Below are 26,341 nucleotides of genomic sequence, written 5' to 3' on the forward strand. Positions count from 1 at the left end.
CAGAATATGAATGTAATCTGTTACTAGCAAATTATTGATTTCATGAACCTTGTTTCTTAAGCTACATATGTTAACGTGGGCTATTGTGAGCACTTTTCTTCTGGGATGCTTACATGTTTTTATTGCTTTACTGGGAAGCTTAGCAGCAGTAGATGTGCTCATGTTCTTTATGTTAGTGCAGGGTGAGCTGCACACAGTGGACTGCCTCCTCGGGCACACCGGCTCAGTGCTAACAGTACAAATCTGGTTCTTAGGCACATGATTACTGCACACAATAGCTGTAGGATCAGCAGAGGCATTCAGGGCAGTTAGAGGGACATAAATTAGGTTACGTATATTGTGTCTACCGACACACCTGATGTAATGTACATTTGCTGAAGCATTTTGACAACTCTGCGTCACTATGGTAGGGATTAGCTGAGCTGGGCTTGGGTCATTGCTAAGTCATTGTCTCAACGCAGCCTTATAATGCTGTCAAAGGATCCAGGAACCCAAATGATCCCATCCTCCTTATAAAACGTGTTTTGTTTCCAAAAGGTATCGAAATTGTCAACTCATTGAGCTGCAATAATCACGTAGCCAGTTGTGAAGAGGAAGAATCCTGCTAAAGCGTTCAATGCCACGATTCAGAGAGGGCACAGGGCCAGATATTATGGGGTTTTTGTTAGTGTCTAGCAGAGAGTCAATCAGCTCTTTAAAATCCAGTTTTAACTGTTCAGAGCTGCCCTTCATAATGTCATTAAAACCCACATGGACTACGATAGAATCGATTTCCATGTCCTGACGTAGTACATTCGGGAAGTAGATAGTAAACAAGAGTGAAATAAACAATCAAAATTAACAATAAACATTACACTCAGAAGTTCCAAAAGAATAAAGACATTTCAAATGTCATATTATGTATATATACAGTGTTGTAATAACGTGCAAATAGTTAAAGTACAAATGGGAAAATAAATCAACATAAATATGGTTGTATTTACAATGGTGTTTTTCTTCACTGGTTGCCCTTTTCTTGTGGCAACAGGTCACACATCTTGCTGCTGTGATGGCACACTGTGGTATTTCACCCAGTAGATATGGGAGTTTATCAAAATTGGGTTTGTTTTCGAATTCTTTGTGGATCTGTGTAATCTGAGGGAAATATGTGTCTCTAATATGGTCATACATTTGGCAGAAGGTTAGGAAGTGCAGTTCAGTTTCCACCTCATTTTGTGGGCAGTGTGCACAGCCTGTCTTCTCTTGAGATAATTTTGCTCTGCATGCATTATTTGGTGTTTGTCCCATTTTGTGAATTCTTGGTTGGTGAGCGGACCCCAGACCTCACAACCATAAAGGGCAATGGGTTCTATAAATGATTCAAGTATTTTTAGCCAGATCCTAATTGGTATGTCGAATTTTATGTTCCTTTTGATGGCATAGAAGGCCCGTCTTGCCTTGTCTCTCAGATCGTTCAAAGCTTTGTGGAAGTTACCTGTGGCACTGATGGTATGTAAGATATGTATAGTTTTTTGTGTGCTCTAGGGCAACGGTGTCTAGATGGAATTTGTATTTGTGGTCCTGGCAACTGGACCTTTTTTGGAACACCATTATTTTTGTCTTACTGAGATTTACTGTCAGGGCCCAGGTCTGACAGAATCTGTGCAGAAGATCTAGGTGCTGCTGTAGGCCCTCCTTGGTTGGTGACAGAAGCACCAGATCATGTCTCCCGCACTGCATCACAGTGCTAGCTGTGCCACTAGAGATCCTGGTTCGAATCCAGGCTCTGTCGTAGCCGGCCATGACCGGGAGACCCATGGGACGGCGCACAATTGGCCCAGCGTCGTCCAGGGTAGGGGAGGGAATGGCCGGCAGGGATGTAGCTCAGTTGGTAGAGCATGGCGTTTGCAACGTCAGGATTGTGGGTTCGTTTCCCACAGGGAGCCAGTATGAAAAAAATAAAAAAATAAAAAAAATAACTGTAAGTCGCTCTGGATAAGAGTGTCTGCTAAATGACTAAAAAAATAAAATAAAAAAAAACACAATCATCAGCAAACAGTAGACATTTGACTTCAGTTTCTAGTAGGGTGAGGCCGGGTGCTGCAGACTGTTCTAGTGCCCTCGCCAATTCGTTGATATATATGTTGAAGAGGGTGGGGCTTAAACTGCATCCCTGTCTCACCCCACGGCCCTGTGGAAAAAAATATGTGTGTTTTTTGCCAATTTTAGCCGCACACTTATTGTTTGTGTAAATGGATTTTATAATGTTTTTCCCGAACACCACTTTCCATCAATTTGTAAAGCAGACCCTCATGTCAAATTGAGTCAAAAGCCTTTTTGAAATCAACAAAGCATGAGAAGACTTTGCCTTTGTTTTGGTTTGTTTGTTTGTCACTAAGGGTGTGTAGGGTGAATACGTGGTTTGTTTTACGGTAATTTGGTAAAAAGCCAATTTGACATTTGCTCAGTACATTGTTTTCACTGAGGAAATGAACTAGTCTGCTGTTAATTATAATGCAGAGAATTTTCCCAAGGTTGCTGTTGACGCATGTCCCATGGTAGTTATTGGGGTCAGATTTGTCTCCTTTTGTGGATTGGAGTGACCAGTCCTTGGTTCCAAATATTTGGGAAGATGCCAGAGCTAAGGATGATGTTAAAGAGTTTAAGTATAGCCAATTGGAATTTGTATATTCTATCATTTCATTGAGGATACCATCAACACCACAGGCCTTTTTGGGTTGGAGGGTTTGTATTTTGTCCTGTAGTTCATTCAAGGTAATTGGAGAATCCAGTAGGTTCTGGTAGTCTTTAATAGTCGATTCTAAGATTTGTATTTTATCATGTATATTTTTTTGCTGTTTGTTCTTTGTTATAGGGCCAAAAAGATTGGAGAAGTGGTTTACCCATACATCTCCATTTTGGATATATATCTCTTCATGTTTTTTCTCTCTCTTTCTCACTTCTCATTCATGTTGCTCATTAGAATACTTGCAGGCAGGTGTCTAATCAGGATAAAGGAATGTCCTTCAGAAAATGCCCTGGTATCCCAGCAACTAATCGGCAGTGTTCCGTTGATGTGTCTGCATAGTTTGATACGATCAGACAAAGAAGAGTTTCAGTGCTGCTCGTTATAACCACTGCATGTTCAATAGGCTATTATGTTACAATGTTGGCCCTCAGCTTGTTTCAGTCACTCAATACAGCAGGCATTCTCCAATACTGTGTCTCACTCTCCTGTCTGTGCCTCCTGTCTATGCATCTGGTCCATGAGTTAACCGGGTGGTTTATGTGTCATACTGTAACTGTAACTGTGCCCTCGTGTTTCTGTCCGTGGTGTGTGAATGTGTGTTATTCCTTTATACACACACACACACACAGACACACACACTGTGATTACACTTCAAAGGATCTACCTCCCACACCACCACCTCTCTCAGTTCAAATGAACACACTCGTCTCTCTCTCTCTCGCTCTCCTCCTCCTGTTGGTCTCTGTCTGACCTTTCTCTCTCCCTATAATTCTCTCCTTCCCCCGCACAGCTAATGAGATGGATGCAGACAGCAGATAATGGGATGAGAGGTAGAGGGAAACAGCATAGAGGAGAAATGGGAGGGAGAGAATGCTGTATATGGTGTATATTGTATTGAGTGTATAATACAGTGAGGGGAAAAAAGTATTTGATCCCCTGTTGATTTTGTACATTTGCCCACTGACAAAGAAATGATCAGTCTATAATTTTAATGGTAGGTTTATTTGAACAGTGAGAGACAGAATAACAACAAAAAAACGCATGTCAAAAATGTTATAAATTTATTTGCATTTTAATGAGGGAAATAAGTATTTGACCCCCTCTCAATCAGATTCAGAAAGATTTCTGGCTCCCAGGTGTCGTTTATACAGGTAACGAGCTGAGATTAGGAGCACACTCTTAAAGGGAGTGCTCCTAATCTCAGCTTGTTACCTGTATAAAAGACACCTGTCAACAGAAGCAATCAATCAATCAGATTCCAAACTCTCCACCATGGCCAAGACCAAAGAGCTCTTCAAGGAGGTCAGGGACAAGATTGTAGACCTACACAAGGCTGGAATGGGCTACAAGACCATCGCCAAGCAGCTTGGTGAGAAGGTGACAACAGTTGGTGCGATTATTCGCAAATGGAAGAAACACAAAATAACTGTCAATCTCCCTCGGCCTGGGGCTCCATGCAAGATCTCACCTCGTGGAGTTGCAATGATCATGAGAACGGTGAGGAATCAGCCCAGAACTACACGGGAGGATCTTGTCAATGATCTCAAGGGAGCTGGGACCATAGTCACCAAGAAAACAATTGGTAACACACTACGCCGTGAAGGACTGAAATCCTAAAGCACATATACAGGGCCGTCTGAAGTTTGCCAATGAACATCTGAATGATTCAGAGAAGAACTGGGTTAAAGTGTTGTGGTCAGATGAGACCAAAATGGAGCTCTTTGGCATCAACTCAACTCGCCGTGTTTGGAGGAGGAGGAATGCTGCCTATGACCCCAAGAACACCATCCCCACCGTCAAACATGGAGGTGGAAACGTTATGCTTTGGGGGTGTTTTTCTGCTAAGGGGACAGGACAACTTCACAGCATCAAAGGGATGATGGACTGAGCCAGGGCATTGAAAATGGGTCGTGGATGGGTATTCCAGTATGACAATGACCCAAAACACACGGCCAAGGCAACAAAGGAGTGGCTCAAGAAGAAGCACGTTAAGGTCCTGGAGTGGCCTAGCCAGTCTCCAGACCTTAATCCCATAGAAAATCTGTGGAGGGAGCTGAAGGTTCGAGTTGCCAAACGTCAGCCTCGAAACCTTAATGACTTGGAGAAGATCTGCAAAGAGGAGTGGGACAAAATCCCTCCTGAGATGTGTGTAAACCTGGTGGCCAACTACAAGAAATGTCTGACCTCTGTGATTGCCAACAAGGGTTTTGCCACCAAGTACTAAGTCATGTTTTGCAGAGGGGTCAAATACTTATTTCACTCATTAAAATGCAAATCAATTTATAACATTGTTGACATGTATTTTTCTGGATTTTGTTGTTGTTATTCTGTCTCTCACTGTTCAAGTAAACCTACCATTAAAATTATAGACTGATCATTTCTTTGTCAGTGGGCAAACGTACAAAATCAGCAGGGGATCAAATACTTTTTTCCCTCACTGTATATACTAAACATTAAGAACACCTTCTCTTTCCATGACATAGACTGACCAGTTGAATCCAGGTGAAAGCTATGAACCCTTATTGAAGTCAGTGTAGATGAAGGGGAGGAGACAGGTTAAAAAATGATTTTTAAGCCTTTAGAAAATTGAGACACGGATTGTGGATGTGTGCCATTCAGAGGGTGAATGGGCAAGACAAAAGATTTAAGTGCCTTTGAACGGGGTATGGTAGTGGGTGCCAGGAGCACCGGTTTGAGTGTGTCAAGAACTGCAACGCTACTTGTTTTTTTAACGCTCAACAGTTTCCCTTGTGTATCAAGAATGGTCCACCACCCAAAGGACATCCAGCCAACTTGACACAACTGTGGGAAGCATTGGAGTCAACATGGGCCAGCATCCCTATGGAAAGCTTTCGACACCTTGTAGAGTCCATGCCCCAACGAATTGAGGCTGTTCTGAGGGGAGAGTATAGAGCACTGAGAGTATAGAGACTCTGCTAGAGGTGATGTTGTAATCTGGGAAGGGGCTCCTTCCTTTGTGTGAAGAGTTTCACGGTACATAAGGGGTTAAAACACGAGCAATCACACACACAGCAGGGGGAAGAGACAAGACACTACCTTCTTCCTCTGACAGCTAGGGAATTGCTGTAGAGTCAAAAAATAAACCACCTCTCTCTCTCTCCCTTTTCTGTCTCTCTCTCTCTCTCTCTCTCTCTCTCTCTCTCTCTCTCTCTCTCTCTCTCTCTCTCTTGCGACGAGCAAAACTCAGCAGGCTTTCCAGTTAGGCCCTCTGTTGATAAAATCACCAAATACCCACCAATTGTTTATGTGGTGGCATTATGAGTTCCTTTTGTCTGTGAACTCTGTGAAAGAGGCCATTGAGACCAGGCGGGCGGGACTGGTGGCAGCAGTGGGATCCCTTTATCCATTTTTTTATGAGGTAATTACTGTAATAAATTCTCTTTGTTTTGGACCTCTCTCTGCAGAGCTCGGCGCATAATGAATAGAACCAGGGAACTGAGGAAAAGAACAGCCAGGTCTGAGTAAATGAGCATAGTTCTAAGAGAGAAAACAAACCCATACTTTCTCTCTCTCATTCTCTCACACACACACACTCTCTCACACACACACACACACACACACAGACACACACACACTGTTTACCATCCATACAGCTGGAGATACTCTTGATGCAGGCTTGGTCCTCTGTTACACTAGCTGAAGTGCTTTGAGAGACTAGTTATGGACCCTATCACCTCCACCTTACCCGACACCCTAGACCCACTACAATTCGCATATCGCCCCAACAGATCCACGGATGATGCAAACGCCATTGCACTGCACACTGCCCTATACCACCTGGACAAGAGAAATACCTATGTAAGAATACTGTTCATCGACCAGCTCAGCCTTCAACACCATAGTGTCATCCAAGCTCATCACTAAGCTCAGGGCCCTGGGTGTGAACCCCGCCCTTTGCAACTGGGTCCTGGACTTCCTGACGGGCCGATCCCAAGTGGTGAAGATAGGCAACAACACCTCCGCCACGCTGATCCTCAACACGGGGGCCACATTGGGGTGCGTGCTCAGCCCCCTCCTGTACTCCCTGTTCACCCATGACTGCGTGGCCATGCACGTCTCCAACTCAATCATCAAGTTTGCTGACGACACAACAGTGGTAGGCCTGATAACCAACAACGATGATACAGCCTACATGGAGGAGGTGAGAGCCCTGGCGGAGTGGTGACAGGAAAATAACCTCCCCCTCAACGACAACAAAGCGAAGGAGCTGATCGTGGACTTCAGGAGACAGCAGAGAGAGCACGTCCCCATCCACATCGACGAGGCCATAGTGGAGAATGTCAAAAGCTTCAAGTTCCTCGATGTGCACATCACTGACAACCTGACTTGGTAGGAGTGCCTCTTCAACCTAAGGAGGCTGAAGAAATTTGGCTTGGTCCCTAAGACCCTCACGAACTTCTACAGATGCACCATTGAGAGCATCCTGTCAGGCTGTTCATTGCCTGGTACAGCAATTACACTGTCCGCAACCGCAGGGCTCTCCAAAGGGTGGTGCGGTCACCCCAACACATCACTGGGGGCAAACTGCCTGCCCTTCAGGACATCTCCAGCTCCCGGTGTCACAGGAAGGCCAAGAAGATCATCAAGGACCTCAGCCAACCGAGCCACAGCCTGTTCACCCCGCTACCATCTAGAAGGCGGAGACAGTATAGGTGCATCAAAACTGGGACTGGTAGACTGTTAAACAGTCACCACTAGAAAAAGAAAAGGAGAGCCTCACACTCTAGGAGCTCAGATGCAATAATTTTATAACCAACGTTTCGACAGACAAGCTGTCTTCATCATCTTCAAACAGTCACTACTAGTCTTAGTCACTGTTCTAGCCGGCTACCACCCGGTACTCTACCCTGCACCTTAGAGACTGCTACCATATGTACTGTACATAGTCAATGAACACTGGTCACTTTAATATTGTACATACTGTTTTACCCACTTGATATGTATATGCTGTATTCTAGTCATTGAACACTGGTCACTTTAATAATGTTTACATACAAAACACACCATTATATGAACTGTATATATACAGTGAGGGAAAAAAGTATTTGATCCCCTGCTGATTTTGTATGTTTCCCACTGACAAAGACATGATCAGTCTATAACTTTTAATGGTAGGTTTATTTGAACAGTGAGAGACAGAATAACCAACAAAAAATCCATAAAAACTCATGTCAAAAATGTTATAAATTGATTTGCATTTTAATGAGGGAAATAAGTATTTGACCCCTCTGCAAAACATGACTTAGTACTTGGTGGCAAAACCCTTGTTGGCAATCACAGAGGTCAGACGTTTCTTGTAGTTGGCCACCAGGTTTGCACACATCTCAGGAGGGATTTTGTCCCACTCCTCTTTGCAGATCTTCTCCAAGTCATTAAGGTTTCGAGCGTGACGTTTGGCAACTCGAACCTTCAGCTCCCTCCACAGATTTTCTATGGGATTAAGGTCTGGAGACTGGCTAGCCACTCCAGGACCTTAATGTGCTTCTTCTTGAGCCACTCCTTTGTTGCCTTGGCCGTGTGTTTTGGGTCATTGTCATGCTGGAATACCCATCCACGACCCATTTTCAATGCCCTGGCTGAGGGAAGGAGGTTCTCACCCAAGATTTGATGGTACGTGGCCCCGTCCATCGTCCCTTTGATGCGGTGAAGTTGTCCTGTCCCCTTAGCTGAAAAACACCTCCAAAGCATAATGTTTCCACGGTGGGGATGGTGTTCTTGGGGTCATAGGCAGCATTCCTCCTCCTCCAAACACGGCGAGTTGAGTTGATGCCAAAGAGCTCGATTTTGGAGAGAGAGCTCTTAGGTCTTCTTTGGAATCTGATTGATTGATTGCTTCTGTGGACAGGTGTCTTTTATACAGGTAACAAGCTGAGATTAGGAGCACTCCCTTTAAGAGTGTGCTCCTAATCTCAGCTCGTTACCTGTATAAAAGACACCTGGGAGCTAGAAATCTTTCTGATTGAGAGGGGGTCAAATACTTATTCCCCTCATTAAAATGCAAATCAATTTATAACGTTTTTGACATGCGTTCTTCTGGATTTTTTTGTTGTTATTCTGTCTCTCACTGTTCAAATAAACCTACCATTAAAATTATAGACTGATCACGTCTTTGTCAGTGGGCAAACATACAAAATCAGCAGGGGATCAAATACTTTTTTCCCTCACTGTACAGTATCTGCAGGGCCACTAAAAACCATGTTAAACCCTTATAGATCCAGATAAAGCTGACAGATAGGATCCTAATATAGCAGATCAACGAGAGATCCACATGAGAAAGCCTTTAAAACTCCTACAACAAGACACTTCCCCCTCTAAAGTCTACTGCTACAATTGTAAATCAAATCCAAATCAAAGTTCATTGGTCGCGTTCACAGATTTGCAGATGTTATCGCAGGTGCAGCGAAATGCTAGTGTTTCTAGCTCCAACAGTGCAGTAATACCTAGCAATAATAATAGATTAAAAAATACACACTTTCCAGAAAAATAAAGAAATAAAGAAATAGCAGAATGCGCAATATCAGACTGGAATATAAATATAGACTGAACAAAAATATAAAAGCAACATGTAAAGTGTTGGTCCCATGTTTCATGAGCAGAAATAAAAGATCCCAGAAATGTTCCATATGTACCAAAAGCGTATTTCCCTCAAATGTTGTGCACAAATGTGTTTACATCCCTGTTAGTAAACATTTCTCCTTTGCCAAGATAATCCATCCACCTGAAAGGTGTGGCATTTCAAGATCATTACACAGGTGCACCTTGTACTGGGGACAATAAAAGGCCACTAAAATGTGCAGTTTTGTCAAACAACACAATGGCACAGATGTTTCAAGTTTTGAGGGAGCATGCAATTGGTATGCTGACTGCAGGAATGTCCACCAGATCTGTTGCCAGAGAATTGAATGTTCATTTCTCTACCATAAGCCGCCTCAAACGTCATTTTAGAGAATTTCGCAGTACGTCCAACTGGCCTCACAACTGCAGACCACATGTATGGTTGTTGTGTGGGCGAGCGGTTTACTGATGTCATCGATGGCAATTTGAATGCAGAGAGATACCTTGACGAGATCCTGAGGCCCATTGTCATGCCATTCATCCCCCACTATCACCTCATGTTTCAGCATGATAATGCACGACCCCATGTCGCAAGGATCTGTACACAATTCCTGGAAGCTGAAAATGTCCCAGTTCTTCCATGGCCTGCATACTCACCAGACATGTCACCGTTGAGCACGCTTGGGATGCTCTGGATCAACGTGTACGACATCGTGTTCCAGTTCCCACCAGTATCCACAACTTCGCACAGCCATTGAAGAGGAGTGGGACAACATTCCACAGGCCACTATTAACAGCCTGATCAACTCTATGCGAAGGAGATGTGTCGCGCTGCAAAATGATGGTCACACCAGATACTGAATGGTTTTCTGATCCACGCCCCTACCCTTTTTTTAAGGTACAGTATATGGAGTAGGTAGAATCTCAACCTGAGAAAACAACAATACAAAACCCCCTCTCAAAGCAAGGTAGTTCAAACAACTCTGGCAAAGCCTGACATATTTGAAAGTGGATAGGATTCTAATCTCTATACAAATGATTGGGGTTACTCCTATCCATATGTCATAACAATCAGCACATTCTGTGTAGGCTACTGAAGTTGCTTAATTTCATTTGCTGTACAGCTGCAGACTATCATAAATGAGGTGCTCCTACTTCTACAGTTGTAATCAGGCTTTGAATTATGCATCCAATCTTTTGAGTGCGATAGAACAAATGTGCTGGGCCAATATGGATATTTCCTAAACTTATGGAGGTGTTCTGAATTGTAATGGGATTGGCTATAGCACCCTTAGGGACCCCAGTAATCCTACTCCTTAATGTCTTGCTCAGACTCTGACAGAAACGTATAAGCCTATCTGGTACTGGTCTTGATTCTCATCTAGCCAGTCAATGTGATTTCTTCTCTCTGCCTCAGAGCAGTAATCAGCCAAAACAAGGCAGCATTACGCCACTCCTAATATGGATGCCGTACCAGTCAATCGTAATAAGATTCCTTACCGGTAAGTCCTAATATGGATGCCGTACCGGTCTCCCATCTCACCCCCAGCAGCTGATTGAAATTCTCAGCCAGTACTATCAGTCAGAGGAAATGTTTAAGTGCCATTCCTTCCACTCATCTGGAATAATAAGGCACAGTGCTCCTTATTAGTGTGGCAACTCCCTCTGTTCCGTTTCTGACCATCAACTATTCCACTATTCCCTTTTCTCATCCTGAGCTGTGAGTTCCTAAGTGTTACTCTCGCTGGTGCATGTGTGCGGGCGAGCAAGAGGGTGTGTGTGTTGCCCTCTCCTCAACAGCAGTAATCTGAGTTTCCCTGTAGTGTTGCTCTCTGTTTTCATCTCAGATACTATAAGCTCCTGAACTCTGCATAGGTTTTTTCTTCTCCCATTTGCCCCTTAGAGCTAGTCCTTGCTCTCCTCTCCACTGGGAACAACTGAAATTCCTCAACAATTATGAATGTGACGTTATAATATTAAACATGACAGTAACATCAAACTGACCCATTCTTATTCGATTCCCCCTCTCTCCTCCAGAAGCTCCAGGCCAGGACTTTGTAAACCTGGACTACCGGCTGCGCTACTACCCCAGCATCACCTACGCAGTCATCGGCAGCGCTGTCATCTTTGTCCTGGTGGTGGCACTGTTGGCCCTGGTCCTGCACCACCAGAGGAAGCGCAGCATGCTGTTGCCCCGGGGGGTCCGGGGGTCCTCCTACCACCACCACCACCATCAGCCCCTGCTGCTGTCCCGCCTGGTCATCCTAGACCGGGGACACGTCCACCCAGCTGTCCCTGGCCTCTCCCCCACCTCCCCGTCTGCAGCAGCCCAGTACAGTGCAGGTCCCCCAGGGCTACAGCTGCTGTCTAGGGCCCTCTACCCTGCTGGCATGCCCATGGACTCGCCACCCTCCTACTCCCAGGCTGTGCTGGATGTCAGGTAGACATACAGTAAATCTAGTGTACTGGAGGGAGTAGCATGAGGCTAATCGTTTTGTCAACTGTAACTTTGCCTATTTAAATGTGTTTTTTTGTATTGATCTGCCTCTAAACTTGATTTTAGAATACTTTGGAGCATAATTTATTCATTTATTAGGTAGGACGCTCGAATACAACAGTGCAATAGTATCCTGATTATATGTGTGCTTCTTCCTGTATCTATTTTTCCTTCTCCATCACGCCTCCAGCCGGCCTCCCTGGTTTGACCTTCCCCCGCCTCCCTACCTCCCAGACAGGGAGCTGCCGTCAGAAGGAGAGCTGCCCCAGTACGAAGTCCCCACAGAGCCCTCCACTCAGCCCAGCACACGCCCCTCTGAGCCCCCCACACCCAGAACTGTGGCCCCAGGCTTGTCCCGACCTAGCTTCAGCTCCAGCTCCAGAGAGGAGTCGGACTAGCTGTAGTCCTCCTCTGGTGACTACATGTACATAGGACTACAATACCCAGCCTCAGGGCTGTGGCAGGCTGAAGAGAGAGGGGCTGTTCAATATGGGAAGGCCCAACAGACTGTCCTGCCTAATGTGAGAATGAGAGACAAGGCTCTATTCTACCGATAGCTACAGCTGACTGACTAAGGCACTTGGAATCATTGCTATTGTATGCTGTCGCCCTCTGATGGAGATGTATCTACATATCCCCTGACTGGACTAACTCGCTTAGTCAATCAATCAATCAAACATCAGTCAATTGCATTTAATCTGTGGCTATATAGTGCTTTTTACAATTTAATTTCTCACAGTGTGCTTAACAACAGCAAGGGCCTAAACTTCCAAAGATAAAGTAAAAACTCCCACAGCCTCCCAACGCTATGCATCTCCTGTTGGACTGGTGAAGAACCTGGTTGGTGCGAGATCTCGTAGCTTGGTTGAGTTGATTGGATGGATGGGCAACCTGTGTAGTACAGTCATGCATTAACAATGTAGTAGGACTCACAGTGACTAACATTGTTTGTGGTACTCATAAAGGGTCAAATGTCACATGGTATTACAGTTACAGTAGCAGATGTAGATGTTGTGCAAACATAGTGAAAGAGATACAGGGTCAGATCTGTAATGTTACAGTTTAGCACATTAAAACAGCCAGTTAGAAACAGAAGCACATGCGTAGTGGATACATTGATATGGGGCACGTTTTTCCTCCCATCCATATTGTATAATTCTGGTTCTCTTCAATCTCTATTCTCATTGGCCATCTCTTTCATTTCATAGGGATAACTGTATTGTTCTGTCATATAGCACTTATCATGATTGCTGGGTTTACACGTAATTCATGTTTTGGCATGAACTCAAATGGAAGTATTATTTGAGGAAGATAAAATGTTGATAAAAGATACTCCTACTGAGTAATGTCCCAAAGCAATGTAGTTTTTGGGGTATCTGGACCTTTTCAAAGCACTCAAATATATGTTTAACAACTGTGTGTCTGCTGTCCCACTCAGGGTCTAGTTTGACAGAAGTTAATTGAGGTCATGTTCTACTGCCCATGAGGACAGTGCATATTGCTTTGTTTTGATATTATATCTGTCCAGACATCAGTAGTAACTTTAATGACAGGAAAACAAATGGCGCGTGACGAGAACATCGCCACACCTAGACTATCTAACCATAGAGAATACATCATAAAGTGCTTTCTCCTGTAGACTGGAGCAGAGACCCTTCTACTTGTTGCCTTGAAACACAAATGTGTACATTGAAATAAGCATTTGGGATCCTCCTCAAGTTAAAGAACATAATTCAAGTCAGTAACAAATACAGAAGTTGTTCAATTGGCTCTTATGTAGTCACTGAACAAAAATATCAGCCATTTTCTACTTGGTTCCATAATGATGTCTTACTGACTGCACCATGTACCTCCTACCTCCATGTTTTTTTTGACAAACTGAAATAGTTGATAGTCATGTAAATGGTTGGTCATGCATACAGTGTTATCGCACACTAAATGGTATTAGTGTATTTCAATCAATGCTATATGTCAATCAGAAAATGTATTTTTTGCTCCACAAATTACATTTAGATACATTAATTATATACAGTTTTGACTCCATACATATTAACATTTTAACCCTTTGTAGTGCTTATTTAAACAGAATTGTATCAGATCAATGTCCTTACTGGGTTGTTGAGGCAAATCAAATCACATTTTATTTGTTTCAGGTGCCTTACCGTGAAATGTTTACTTACAAGCCCTTAACTAACAATGCAGTTTTTTGAAAATATTTACTAAATAAACTAAAGTAAACGTGTAAATAAACTTAGACAAGCTTCTTTGTATGGAGCTCTAGAAGTGAAATTCCATGTGGGGCTGATTTACCTACAGTACCTTGTGCCGTGGTTCAAATGTCTCTCATATTGTATTTATTGGATACATACTCAACCACTTACTCATAGGATCCCGACTGTCTCAAATGCTGTAACTGCCATTCCTATTTTCTGAATTTGCACCATCTGACCAATTCAATTGACACCCAATAATGTTTATGTTTGGATAAAGAAGAAAAATACCCAATTAATTGTATGTTTAGAAATGTGTAAGTTGCATGACAGATGTCTCGGCTGTACAGATGATGTGAGAGAGAAGACTGACATTCCCTGTCTGTTTGTCTGTCTGTCTGTCTGCACCACCCTGCCCAGCCTACTGTGCAGTAACTAGCAGTAATCATTGACTGACTGGTGAAATGCCTATCTGAAGGATCTGTGCATATGTAATGTATTGTTGTTGTCGTGTCATTTCATTTCAGAACTTGTCAAGGGTTTCATGTGACCATGTACATATAGAGAGAGCGAGAGTAGAGACGTATTTAAAAGCAGCATATTTAGACATTAAACTAAGAAAATACTGTTTAACTATGAAACGTACTTTGGATGGTACCTCTGTCTTTTGTCCATGTCCCCAGCAGTCATTAGGCTGCTGGCATTATTAAACAACCTAGAAACCTAAGATTATCACTCATCATCCCCATCAAACCCAGAAGATAAGCCTTACTCTCCAGAGTCACATCCCAAAACAGTGTTGTGCCTCGTTTTGTTTCAGATACCTAGCTGACTAGAGAAAGAGGAGTCGTATTACTCTTATACAAAGGGGGAAATCCTCTTCATCATTAGATAACTGGAGAATGATACTCAGAGTCTCAGGATGAATCTACTCATAGCTGGGTTGTATTCACTAGGAACCAACAGAAGCGAACAGGCTGAAACGGGGAGGGACTACCTGAAATTGTACAATAAGAAATGTGTGTTTTTGTTTTCCGTTGCAAAACGTTTTGCTATGGTGTGCACTAATGAATAAAGCCCTGGTCTGTTGCGTTTCTGTTACAACACACTGTTACACTCTTTTCATGTCACTATATACGTTTGGTTTTTGACATAGTGATTACTGATTTGTTGTTCCATTCTGTTGGAGACTTCTGTTTCGTGTTTGTATCATTTATTAATGATGACGCCACCTTTTTGTTTCTAATGAAAAATATTATGTACATTGAAAGTAATATAAAGTGGTTCTGATTCAAAGATGTGTCAAGTGTTTTTCTCATAAAATTCAGTATTTGTTTCCCATCATAATCTATGGGAAATGTAATTATTGTTGTTTATTTCACATGGTTGCACATGGGATTCAGTTCACTAATCCTACCACATGGTGTCACTCTTTCCATACAATACAATTGGCCTGGATTAGAGATGACCAACTGTTGTCTTCAACAGAATGGTCTTCACACCTCGACAGTGCATGTCTGTTGTGTGGGCAGGGTTATGCTAACTCTCCCTATAGGCTCTATCTCTATCTATTAACTAATTTCCCGCCTTGTGATGTCTCCAGGCAGGCAAAAACCCCATCACACCAAAACAGGCTGAAATTTCAGCTCTTATTTTATCATACAATTACACTGGAGGAAAACAAACTCTTATTAAAGGCCCAGTGCAGTAAAAAACATGATTTTCCTGTGTTATATATACACTGCTCAAAAAAATAAAGGGAACACTAAAATAACACATCCTAGATCTGAATGAATGAAATAATCTTATTAAATACTTTTTTCTTTACATAGTTGAATGTGCTGACCACAAAATAACACAAAAATGATCAATGGAAATCAAATGTATCAACCCATGAAGGACTGGATTTGGAGTCACCCTCAAAATTAAAGTGGAAAACCACACTACAGGCTGATCCAACTTTGATGTAATGTCCTTAAAACAAGTCAAAATGAGGCTCAGTAGTGTGTGTGGCCTACAACGCCTGGGCATGCTCCTGATGAGGTGGCGGATGGTCTCCTGAGGGATCTCCTCCCAGACCTGGACTAAAGCATCCTCCAACTCCTGGACAGTCTGTGGTGCAACGTGGCGTTGGTGGATGGAGCGAGACATGATGTCCCAGATGTGCTCAATTGGATTCAGGTCTGGGGAACGGGCGGGCCAGTCCATAGCATCAATGCCTTCCTCTTGCAGGAACTGCTGACACACTCCAGCCACATGAGGTCTAGCATTGTCTTGCATTAGGAGGAACCCAGGGCCAACCGCACCAGCATATGGGCTCACAAGGGGTCTGAGGATCTCATCTCGGTACCTAATGGCAGTCAGGCTACCTCTGGCGAGCACATGGAGGGCTGTGCGGCCCCCCAAATAAATGCCACACCATGACTGACTCACTGCCAAACCGGTCATGATGGAGGATGTTGCAGGCAGCAGAACGTTCTCCACGGCGTCTCCAGACTCTGTCACGTCTGTCACATGTGCTCAGTGTGAACCTGCTTTCATCTGTGAAGAGCACAGGGCGCCAGTGGCGAATTTCGCCAATCTTGGTGTTCTCTGGCAAATGCCAAACATCCTGCACGGTGTTGGGCTGTAAGCACAACCCCCACCTGTGGACGTCGGGCCCTCATACCACCCTCATGGAGTCTGTTTCTGACCGTTTGAGCAGACACATGCACATTTGTGGCCTGCTGGAGGTCATTTTGCAGGGCTCTGGCAGTGCTCCTCCTGCTCCTCCTTGCACAAAGGCGGAGGTAGCAGTCCTGCTGCTGGGTTGTTGCCCTCCTACGGCCTCCTCCATGTCTCCTGATGTACTGGCCTGTCTCCTGGTAGCGCCTCCATGCTCTGGATGCTACGCTGACAGACACAGCAAACCTTCTTGCCACAGCTCGCATTGATGTGCCATCCTGGATGAGCTGCATTACCTGAGCCACTTGTGTGGGTTGTAGACTCAGTCTCATGCTACCACTAGAGTGAAAGCACCGCCAGCATTCAAAAGTGACCAAAACATCAGCCAGGAAGCATAGGAACTGAGAAGTGGTCTGTGGTCACCACCTGCAAAACCAGTCCTTTATTGGGGGTGTCTTGCTAATTGCCTATAATTTCCACCTGTTGTCTATTCCATTTGCACAACAGCATGTGAAATGTATTGTCAATCAGTGTTGCTTCCTAAGTGGACAGTTTGATTTCACAGAAGTGTGATTGACTTGGAGTTACATTGTGTTGTTTAAGTGTTCCCTTTATTTTTTTGAGCAGTGTATATATATTTCCACACTATGAGGTTGGCAAATACTGTGAAAATGATGATAATGTAAGAGCTGAAATTTCAGCCTGTTTTGGTGGGATGGGGTTTTTGCCTGCCTGGAAATTAGTTAATAGACCAATAACGAAGAGTTCCAAACCTCTCTGCCAATAAAATATAGTTTTCAGTGTTCCCCTCCCAATTTAGATCACTCCCAGACAGTCTTTGCAAAATTCTTGCTTGAGAAATTGCTCTTTGCTAACAAGCTATTTTTGTTTCTTTTTGACCATTTTAACTGAAAACAATCACAGCAAGGTACTTTAACTGTTACCCAGAAATTATTTGATATTGAGATAAAAATGGCTGGATTGGACCTTTTTTTTTCATTTTATTTTTTCCTCAGAGTAAGTATGTCTATTCCTTGATCGGTATCAGGGCACAAGAGGAAAATTATATAATATTTGTCAAGGGTTTGTATTTGAAGAAAACATTGATGAAATTGTAAAGTCATAGAGAAAAGGTATATTGCCTTTGGGCCGGTCACCCATTCCTCCTTAGTAAGGTATTGTTTGAACACCCAGGTCCCCCACCATCACATTATGACTCAACAGATAGAATCATAACATATTTGAATCAGGCTGTCCCTAGTCTTCTATCTCCCCACTCCCTAGCTCCCCTTCTCTACCCTCTCATCCCTTTCTGTCCCCCTCCCCCCTTTGTCCCTATGTCTAACTCTTTGCCCCCTCTCCCTTCTCTCACCCTCTGCCTCTCTCTCATCCTCTCCCTTCTCTCACCCTCTGCCTCTCTCTCACCCTCTCCCTTCTCTCACCCTCTGCCTCACTCTCCCCTCTACCCAAACACTGATGGTGGGGTACCCTGTTTGCTTAGCCCCAACCTAGCCACACAAGCCTTAATTAAAGGACTGCTCTCTCTCTCTCTCTGTGTGTCTCTCACTCTCGCTCTCTCTGTCCCGTGTCTCTATCTCCGCTAGGACCTTGTAATCTGTAGATCGTGGTCCTCTGTAGCTCAGCTGGTAGAGCACGGCGCTTGTAACGCCAAGGTAGCGGGTTCGATCCCCGGGACCACCCATACACAAAAAATGTATGCACGCATGACTGTAAGTCGCTGTGGATAAAAGCGTCTGCTAAATGGCATACTATTATTATTATTATTATTATCAGGGTTAGGCAGACCAGGCCAAGCAGACAGCTGGTGTGGAGGAGAGAGGACATCAAATAGCTACCAAGGGAGATGAGAGGCGGCGTGGCGACACACAGAGACACAGATGAAGTGTTGATTCAGTGTGGCCCGTGATCTGGAGATGATGACCTTCATTGAGTCCCCAAGGAAATGAGAGCAAGCACATAACTCTGATTTAATGGCCCAGGATATGATGGCGGAGCTGGGGGTTGTTGGGTGATGGAGGAGGTATGCTGGGGGGGTGGTGGTAATGATGGAGGCAGTAATGATGGTGATGGTAATGATCGTGGTGGTAGTGTGATGATGGTGGTGGTGATGATGGTGGTAGTGATGATGGTGGTGGTAATGGTGGTGGTGGTGGTGGTGGTAATGGTGGTGGTAATGGTGGTGGTGGTGATGATGATGGTGGTAGTGTGATGATGCAGATGCTATAATAAGTTGGCAGGTTGACAGGGTATATAGCTAAGGGGCAAGGGCTTCCTCTCTCCTGGGACTCTCATTTGTGTTACATTACCACCACCCATGGCTGTTGGATGCACTATATGTGTGATGCAGCTGGCTGACGCCCGATTTCATTAGACTGTAGTAGTTCCATCTCATGATTCCACATGACCTATTATAGAATGGCCATTCTGAAGTATGCACTTTGAATATAACTGAAAGAGTATACTGTAATCGACAATACAATTCATTGCAAAATAATATACATACAGTAAATACCAACAAACGATCACAAAACTCTCTCTTTTCTGTCCTCACACACTCACATTAAGATAGTGATTTATTCATCCCCCAGAGGCTAAATGTTATTGCACAAGCCAAAGCATACATCAACAATAAATACACAATGAAAACACACAGACACTAAAAGCAGCACATCATCAATGAATATAAAGGTAAAAAGTATCTGCCGTTTGCACTCACACACACACTCTTCTTCCCACTCACTTACACTCTCAAAAACAGCCAATCTCAAAAACAGCCACTCTCAAAAACAGCCCACAGTCTTCTACTGGGCTGCTCATCCATAGCTCCAGTGAACTGGACATAAGACTGTGTTTTCTCATGTAAATGTAGTGATTGTGGAGGGGCAGGAGAGGGGAAGGAGGGTGTATTGTTAGCGTGGAGCGGCTCTGAGGGGCTCCGCTGAGGACTTGGCGAGCTGGACCCTTATCAGATGAAGAGCAGACCACTGGGGGTGGGGGGGGGGGGGGGAGAATAGAACAGCTGGCAGAGTCACACGTGCAACCCCAAAACACACAGAGCTCAGACGCACTGAGCACGGTGGGAAAGCCCAACGCTAAGAAGTCCACAAACACACACAGTCTCGTGTTATCAGCCACCGGACAGCGAGGCTGAGCACACACACACACCACAATCCCAAAATAACAAGCTCAATCACACACATTAGAGTAGACACAATCATACACTGACACACAGCAGCATCAAGCTCAGCCACCAACCAGCATGCCTTAGTACACACACACACACACACACACACACACATGATTACACACATCAGACGTGTTAATCACGTTCACATTGGCACATACTGTATACACACACAAGCACACTCATATTCGAAACACACACAGGAACACACACAGACAGATTTTTTAAAAATCAAGCAGTCTAGATGCCAGGGTCTCACACAGAGCAGATCAGTGGCCAGACCACTGTTCTATTTGTTTAGGAGTTATTATGGAAAACACCCAGACAGCCAAAGTGGTGTTATCAGCATTCACCCATTTTCACAGACTGGGATTGTAGAAAACGAGCCTGAATTGCAACTGTTGGATCAGATCTTGTTTAAAGATCTGTGCCTTGCTCCAGTCTGATCCAGAGTGTTAAGTCTCTGTGTGTATGTATGGGTCCAGTTAGCTGTGTTTGCTCTGGTCTGTCTGAGAGTTCCAGGCCACTGACAGGACTGTGATACAGTATCTCCCTATGGCAGTTTGTCCTGGCTTAATTGGGTTTAGGGTCCGAGCAAAATAATTCCATCCTGGCCAGAGTCATTGGTTTTATGTGTTTCTTAGTGTAAAATAACAAAGCTTCACAAGCTGTAGGTGGGTCTCTGTACCAATAGGTTTGGGATCTTCTACAGTCCTACTCTATTTTGTGCAGTGTGGATGGCCCAAGACCAACTACTGAAGGAAGAAGAAGGCTACTGGTCTGTGTCACTGACAGTACAACTGTCTTCTGAACTGTATTGTCTTCTGCTACCTCCCTTCATCATTCACATGTCATCTACACATTGCAGGTGTCAATCCTCATCATTGATCAAGTCTTGGCCATTTGTTTTAAAAGTATTTAATACATACCATTCAAATACACTAATTCATTTATATACCATATTTACTGTATGAGAAAATGTAATTCCTAAAACCCAAATGTCGGTGCAGCACAAAAACCCACATACCGATAGATAATCAGAATCCTTTCATATATATGGATGTATGCCCGTATATGCTTAACTCAGGGGGGGCATTAGCAGCTGAAACAGTAACACTTCCCTGCTTAAGAATAGCCTGGGTCCCTGCCTCTTGCCCTCCCCATTCAGACCAGGCCTAAACACACACACACACACCAGCATGCTAATAGCTAATCCCCAGGGCAGGCCACCTTTGTCCCCACACACCCCACTGCCAATGTCTCTTTTTGGGCACCGGGTGACAACCACCAGCCTGGATGGGCCTGCTTTAGCCAGCAGGTTGCCAAATCCTAAAGGCTTGTTTCTTCTGTGCAGCAAACAGCGGATTGCCAGGCCCTGACGGATTTCTGAAGGGCGTAAGATTGGCATTTGTCTTAGTTTCCTTTTCTGTCCGGGATGTGCAAAGAGAGGTATGTTAGCTGTCTCTGGGTAGTGAGAGTGTGGCGTGTGGTGGCTGCCTTACAGCGGGTGGTCTGTGTGAGAGACAAAGCCCCTCGGCTGGCCTGATAGACTGCAGAAGGGAGGGAATGCACTCATCACTGTCACTCTTTGTGTTAGGGAGGGGATTGGTGTCAATTGGGGCTGAGAAGGCTTTGATTTTGGGGGAGAGATTTTAGGGACAGTCCTGGGAGATGTGTGGCTGTTTGTATGTCCCTAAGGAACAGTGAATTCCTCATCGCAAGGTGGAGAGCTGGGGGAGAAGCAGAGGATCGAAGAGGGGAAGTCAGCATTGATTGGTTGTGTATGGACATTCCACAGTGCGAGGTGCAGAGAGGAGGCCACGGCTTGGGACAGAAGAGGACACCTCTGGGGAATAAGATACTCAATTTATTGGGTTATGGGCTTACATACGGTAGAGAAAATAAAGGATAGATGGATTGGTTGACAGAGAGACAGATAATTATATATATATATATATATATATAAGAGAGAGACATAGAAAGGGAGATCTTGTTAGAGAGCTTGTCTGAAAAGAGGAAAGGGCTTCTTGCACGTGTGTGTGCTAATGTAGTTTCAATAACGTAGGTTCAATCAGTAATGCTGGTCTGAATGGATAGCTCACTTTACTTCATTGAGTAAGCATAATGTACAGGTAACTGCCAAAATGAAGGAAACACCAACATAAAATGTCTTAATAGGGCGTTGGGCCACCACGAGCCGCCAGAACAGCTTCAATGTGCCTTGGCATAGATTCTACAAGTGTCTGGAACTCTATTGAGGGATGCAACACCATTCTTCCACGAGAAATTCCATCATTTGGTGTTTTGTTGAGCATTATTCAGCTATGCTCATCAACAGCACAGTGTCATGTCACTCCTCCTTTACTATCAATTAGCCACATGAGAAATGTCAGTCACCTATTACCCTAGGGCCAATGAGCATAGCTGAATAATGCAGCTTTACCATGCTTGCTAAATAATCTACATGTGCAATCACCTTGCTGTCTTCTCACCAATGGGAATACATATTGTAATGTATTTAAATTACGTCTTATTTTTGTATAAGTGCTACCTGCCATCACAGCATCTGGCTCCGAGGATTATCCCTCAGAGACGAGGCCCCTCCCCAAACAATTTTAATAAATGTTCATTCTTGCATTTTGTCTCTGTTGTTCATTCAGTTAAGCCTGCCCTCGATTGAACTGTGTTGTGTTGGTGGTAGATGATGATTATTATAAACTCTTGTAATCCCAGCCCTGGTTCTATCCTGTCGGTGATGAAAGATGGTGGCCTGGTTCCAACACACACCCTCATCTGTCTCTACACCCTGGGGATGAGCTGGGACACACATAGCACCACTGTTCACACACACACACACACACACACCACCCAGTCTTGTAAGGGGCTAGCCTCAGCATTCTGCTCTTGGCCATCAGTTCATCTTCAGTGTAGTTTGGAAGTTTCCAGAGTTCTAGTTGTATATACCCTGGTCAATTTGAGCATTTTATTTGAAGCATCATCAATATTTCTGTGAATCTAGCAGGTTCTTATGGACAGAAATAGAAGGGGAATAGTTTAGAATGTATATGCCCAGAAACCATATTGTCAATGTTAACATTCCAGCTCTCATTACTCTGAACATTTGTTGACAATCACAGTAGTCTGTTGCAGATTTCTCTTACAAAGGAGAAACAATGTGGGCATGCTCTCTATCAGACATATTTATCTTAAGAGAGTAGCCTGGAGGTGAAAGCCCAGGCTAAGACTGGTCAGAGCCATTGTCTGACCTCCTCCACCACCTCTTCATGCTGGAGCCCATCTACACCACTCCTTAAGTACTACTTATTCAACCCACACACTCCCTTGTTCACAATGCATTCCCTCACCCACACACAGCACGTACCCCCTTTTCCACCCCCCCAAATCCAATCATGTATTTCCATCCCACCATTACATATACGCCAGTTCAAGTCCCTGACCCCCCCCATACATACACCCTCTCCATCCATCCCTCACCCCCCCCCCCTTCCGCCCGCCCATCCCTGCAGGGCAGCACAACGCCTCGCACGTTCCTCTGAGGCATCGCCCCCCCCACCCATATCTCAACATGTAGCTACCTACCCCCTCTCTACAGCCTAAACATACCCCTTCTCCCCCATCTTTACCCCCACCGACCCGCCCACCCCCCAGGGCAGCCCCTCACCTCGCACGTTCCTCTCAAACAGGGAGCATGACACTGCCCCCCCACCCACCCCAAACCTCCAATCCCCCCCCCCCGTATCCTTATATCCCTCCATCTCCCCAGTCCCATCCATCATATCAACCCCCCAGCCTACACCTCAGCACCACAATAGCAGCCAGAGAAGAAAAGAAAAGGCAAGAGGAGAAGAATAAGACCGCTACCATGCAGAACAGTGCTAGCCTTAGGACCAGGCCTTTGTTCCATGGCCTGCCTCTCCTCGCCTGGCCTCTCCCCCAAACACACCCTCTCCTGTTGGAGGAAAACGGGCTGGGGACGGGGGGTATTGAGAAAGGGATGTGGTGCTCTTTAAAGCAGGCGGCTCGGCCCACTCTATGGCCCCCTGGTCACCAGTAACCTCTCTGTGTTCGGCTGTCAAAGGGGGGTACCCCAGCCTGGCCCTCCCCTCGCCTCCCCGGGCACTCACTCAGAGGGCCAACAGGGGGGCAGGGGCCCCTCCACTCAACTGTTGGGCTCAGATCACTGGTGCTCAGTGGTGTGGATCAGTGGTCTGCAGGTGAGGAGGGAGGAAGAAAGCTAGAGAGAGAATGAGGTAGAGAAAAACAGGGAGATCAACAGGGAGTGTTTGTGTGAGAGAGGGGGAGGGGTGAGATTGAGAGAGAGAGAGAGAGAGAGAGAGAGAGAGAGAGAGAGAGAGAGAGAGAGAGAGAGAGAGAGAGAGAGAGAGAGAGAGAGAGAGAGAGAGAGAGAGAGAGAGAGAGAGAGAGAGAGAGAGAGAGAGAGAGAGAGAGAGAGATATTGGACCTGGATAATTTGCTCACAGGTGAGAGACAGATCAAACATGCAGGGGCTTTATCAGTGCCTAAGGACACACTTCTCAGGTTGATCTAAGAATACAACACTAGATTACCTTTCTTCCAGCTATACAAAGATGAGAGAGGTAGAAAGAGAGACAGAGAAATAAAAACAGAAGCCTCCTCAACTAATTTGAGAAAGACAAAGGGAGAGAGAGAAAGACACAGAGAGGGAGAGAGAGAAAAACAGAGAGTGAATGGAAGCATCCCTAACTACCATTAAGTGTAAACAAAGGCAGGTCCTTTTCTGTGTGTGTCTGTTGGTCCAGGCTGCAGGCTGAAGTCTTTCAGCCCAGAGGAAGAGAGGGTAGTCCCACGTTGGTCACGTCCACACCCTCTTCTGATAGAGCAGCCATCAACACCCTCCATACCTGTTAGAGCACTCTGCAGATGGCCATGAAGAGAGAGGGGGGGGGGGAGAAAGAGGGAGGAATGGAAGCATTGAGAAATTTGTGAGGATAGATAAAAGAAGGAGAGAGAGGAAAATAAGAATAAAGAGAAAAGAGACTGAGAAATACTTTTTAAAAAGAATGGATAGAGAGGGAGTGAGATGCTTCCTTGATAGGTGGAAGAACACAAACACATACACACAAACACACACAGAAACAGCCCCCTCCCCCCAAGAACACACCATTCCTTAAAGGGATACTTCAGAATTTTGGCAATTTTCCCAGAATCAGATGAACTCGTGGATACCATTTTAATGACTCTGCGTGCAGTTTGAAGGAAGGTGCTAATTAGCGCTAGTGCAATTGCTAACTACCGTTAGCACAATGACTGGAAGTCTATGGGTATGTTAGCATATACAGTACCAGTCAAAGGTTTGGACACACCTATTCATTCAAGGGTTTTTCTTTATTTTTACTATTTTCTACATTGTAGAATAATAGTGATGACATCAAAACGATGAAATAATACATATGGAATCATGTAGTAACCAAATAAGTGTTAAACAAATCAAAATATGTTTTATATTTTAGATTCTTCAAAGTAGCCACCATTTGCATTGATGACAGCTTTGCACACTCTTGGCATTCTCTCAGCCAGCTTCATGGGGATGCTTTTCCAACAGTCCTGAAGGAGTTCCCACATATGCTGAGCACTTGTTGGCTGCTTTTCCTTCACTATGCGGTCCAACTCATCCCAAACCATCTCAATTGGGTTGAGGTCGGTGATTGTGGATGCCAGGTCATTTGATGCAGCACTCCATCACTCTCCTTGGTCAAATAGCCCTTACACAGCCTGGAGGTGTGTGTTGGGTCATTGTCCTGTTGAAAAACAAATGATAGTCCCACTGTGATGAGTGTGATAGAAGGGGTCAGGCGCAGGAGGGGAATCACCAAATGCAGAGTTTATTCCGTCGTTCACAAATAGCGCTGGATAGCGACAAACAAAACAGGCACAGGGGAAAATCTACCCTGGCAATAACAATGTACGAGTAGCTCCACCGAGCTACACAACTCTCACGAATAAACAATCACCCACAAGGACAAGGGGGGCAGAGGGAACACTTATACAATGACTAATGAGGGGATAAGAACCAGGTGTGTGTGATTGACAAGACAAGACAAATGGAATGATGAATAATGGAGCGGCAGTGGCTAGTAAGCCGGTGACGACGAACGCCAAAGCCTGCCCGAACAAGGAAGGGAGGCAGCCTCGGCGGCAGTCGTGACAGTACCCCCCCCCCCCCCCCCCCCTTGACGCGCAGCCCCAGCAGCGCGCCGACCCTGGCCTCGGGAACGGCCAGGAGGACGCGGAGCAGGGGGAGCAGGATGGCGACGGTGGAAATCCCGCAACAGGGAGGGATCGAGGATTTCACTCACCGGGACCCAGCACCGTTCCTCCGGGCCCCCCACCCGACACCTCGAATCCAGGATGGAACAGACAGAGTACGCCGGGGCCCCCTCGATGTCCAGAGGAGGTGG

General features: G+C 44.9%; 1 protein-coding gene across 2 annotated transcripts in view; it reads left to right on the top strand.

The window, feature by feature from the left end:
* The window catches only part of ldlrad3 (low density lipoprotein receptor class A domain containing 3), a 138,730-nt gene extending 123,429 nt beyond the window's left edge, over positions 1–15,301 (top strand). For both annotated transcript variants that reach the window (XM_084168550.1, XM_084168551.1), the window contains exons 5-6: positions 11,342–11,744; positions 11,992–15,301. In XM_084168550.1, the coding sequence (XP_084024676.1) occupies positions 11,342–11,744; positions 11,992–12,199 (611 nt within the window). In that variant the 3' untranslated portion in view covers positions 12,200–15,301. The remainder of the gene's footprint in view (positions 1–11,341; positions 11,745–11,991) is intronic.
* Positions 15,302–26,341: the final 11,040 nt, after the last annotated feature.

Source organism: Coregonus lavaretus (genome assembly GCF_964263955.1).
Source record: "Coregonus lavaretus genome assembly, chromosome: 9".
In the NCBI taxonomy this organism is placed as follows: Eukaryota; Metazoa; Chordata; class Actinopteri; order Salmoniformes; family Salmonidae; genus Coregonus; species Coregonus lavaretus.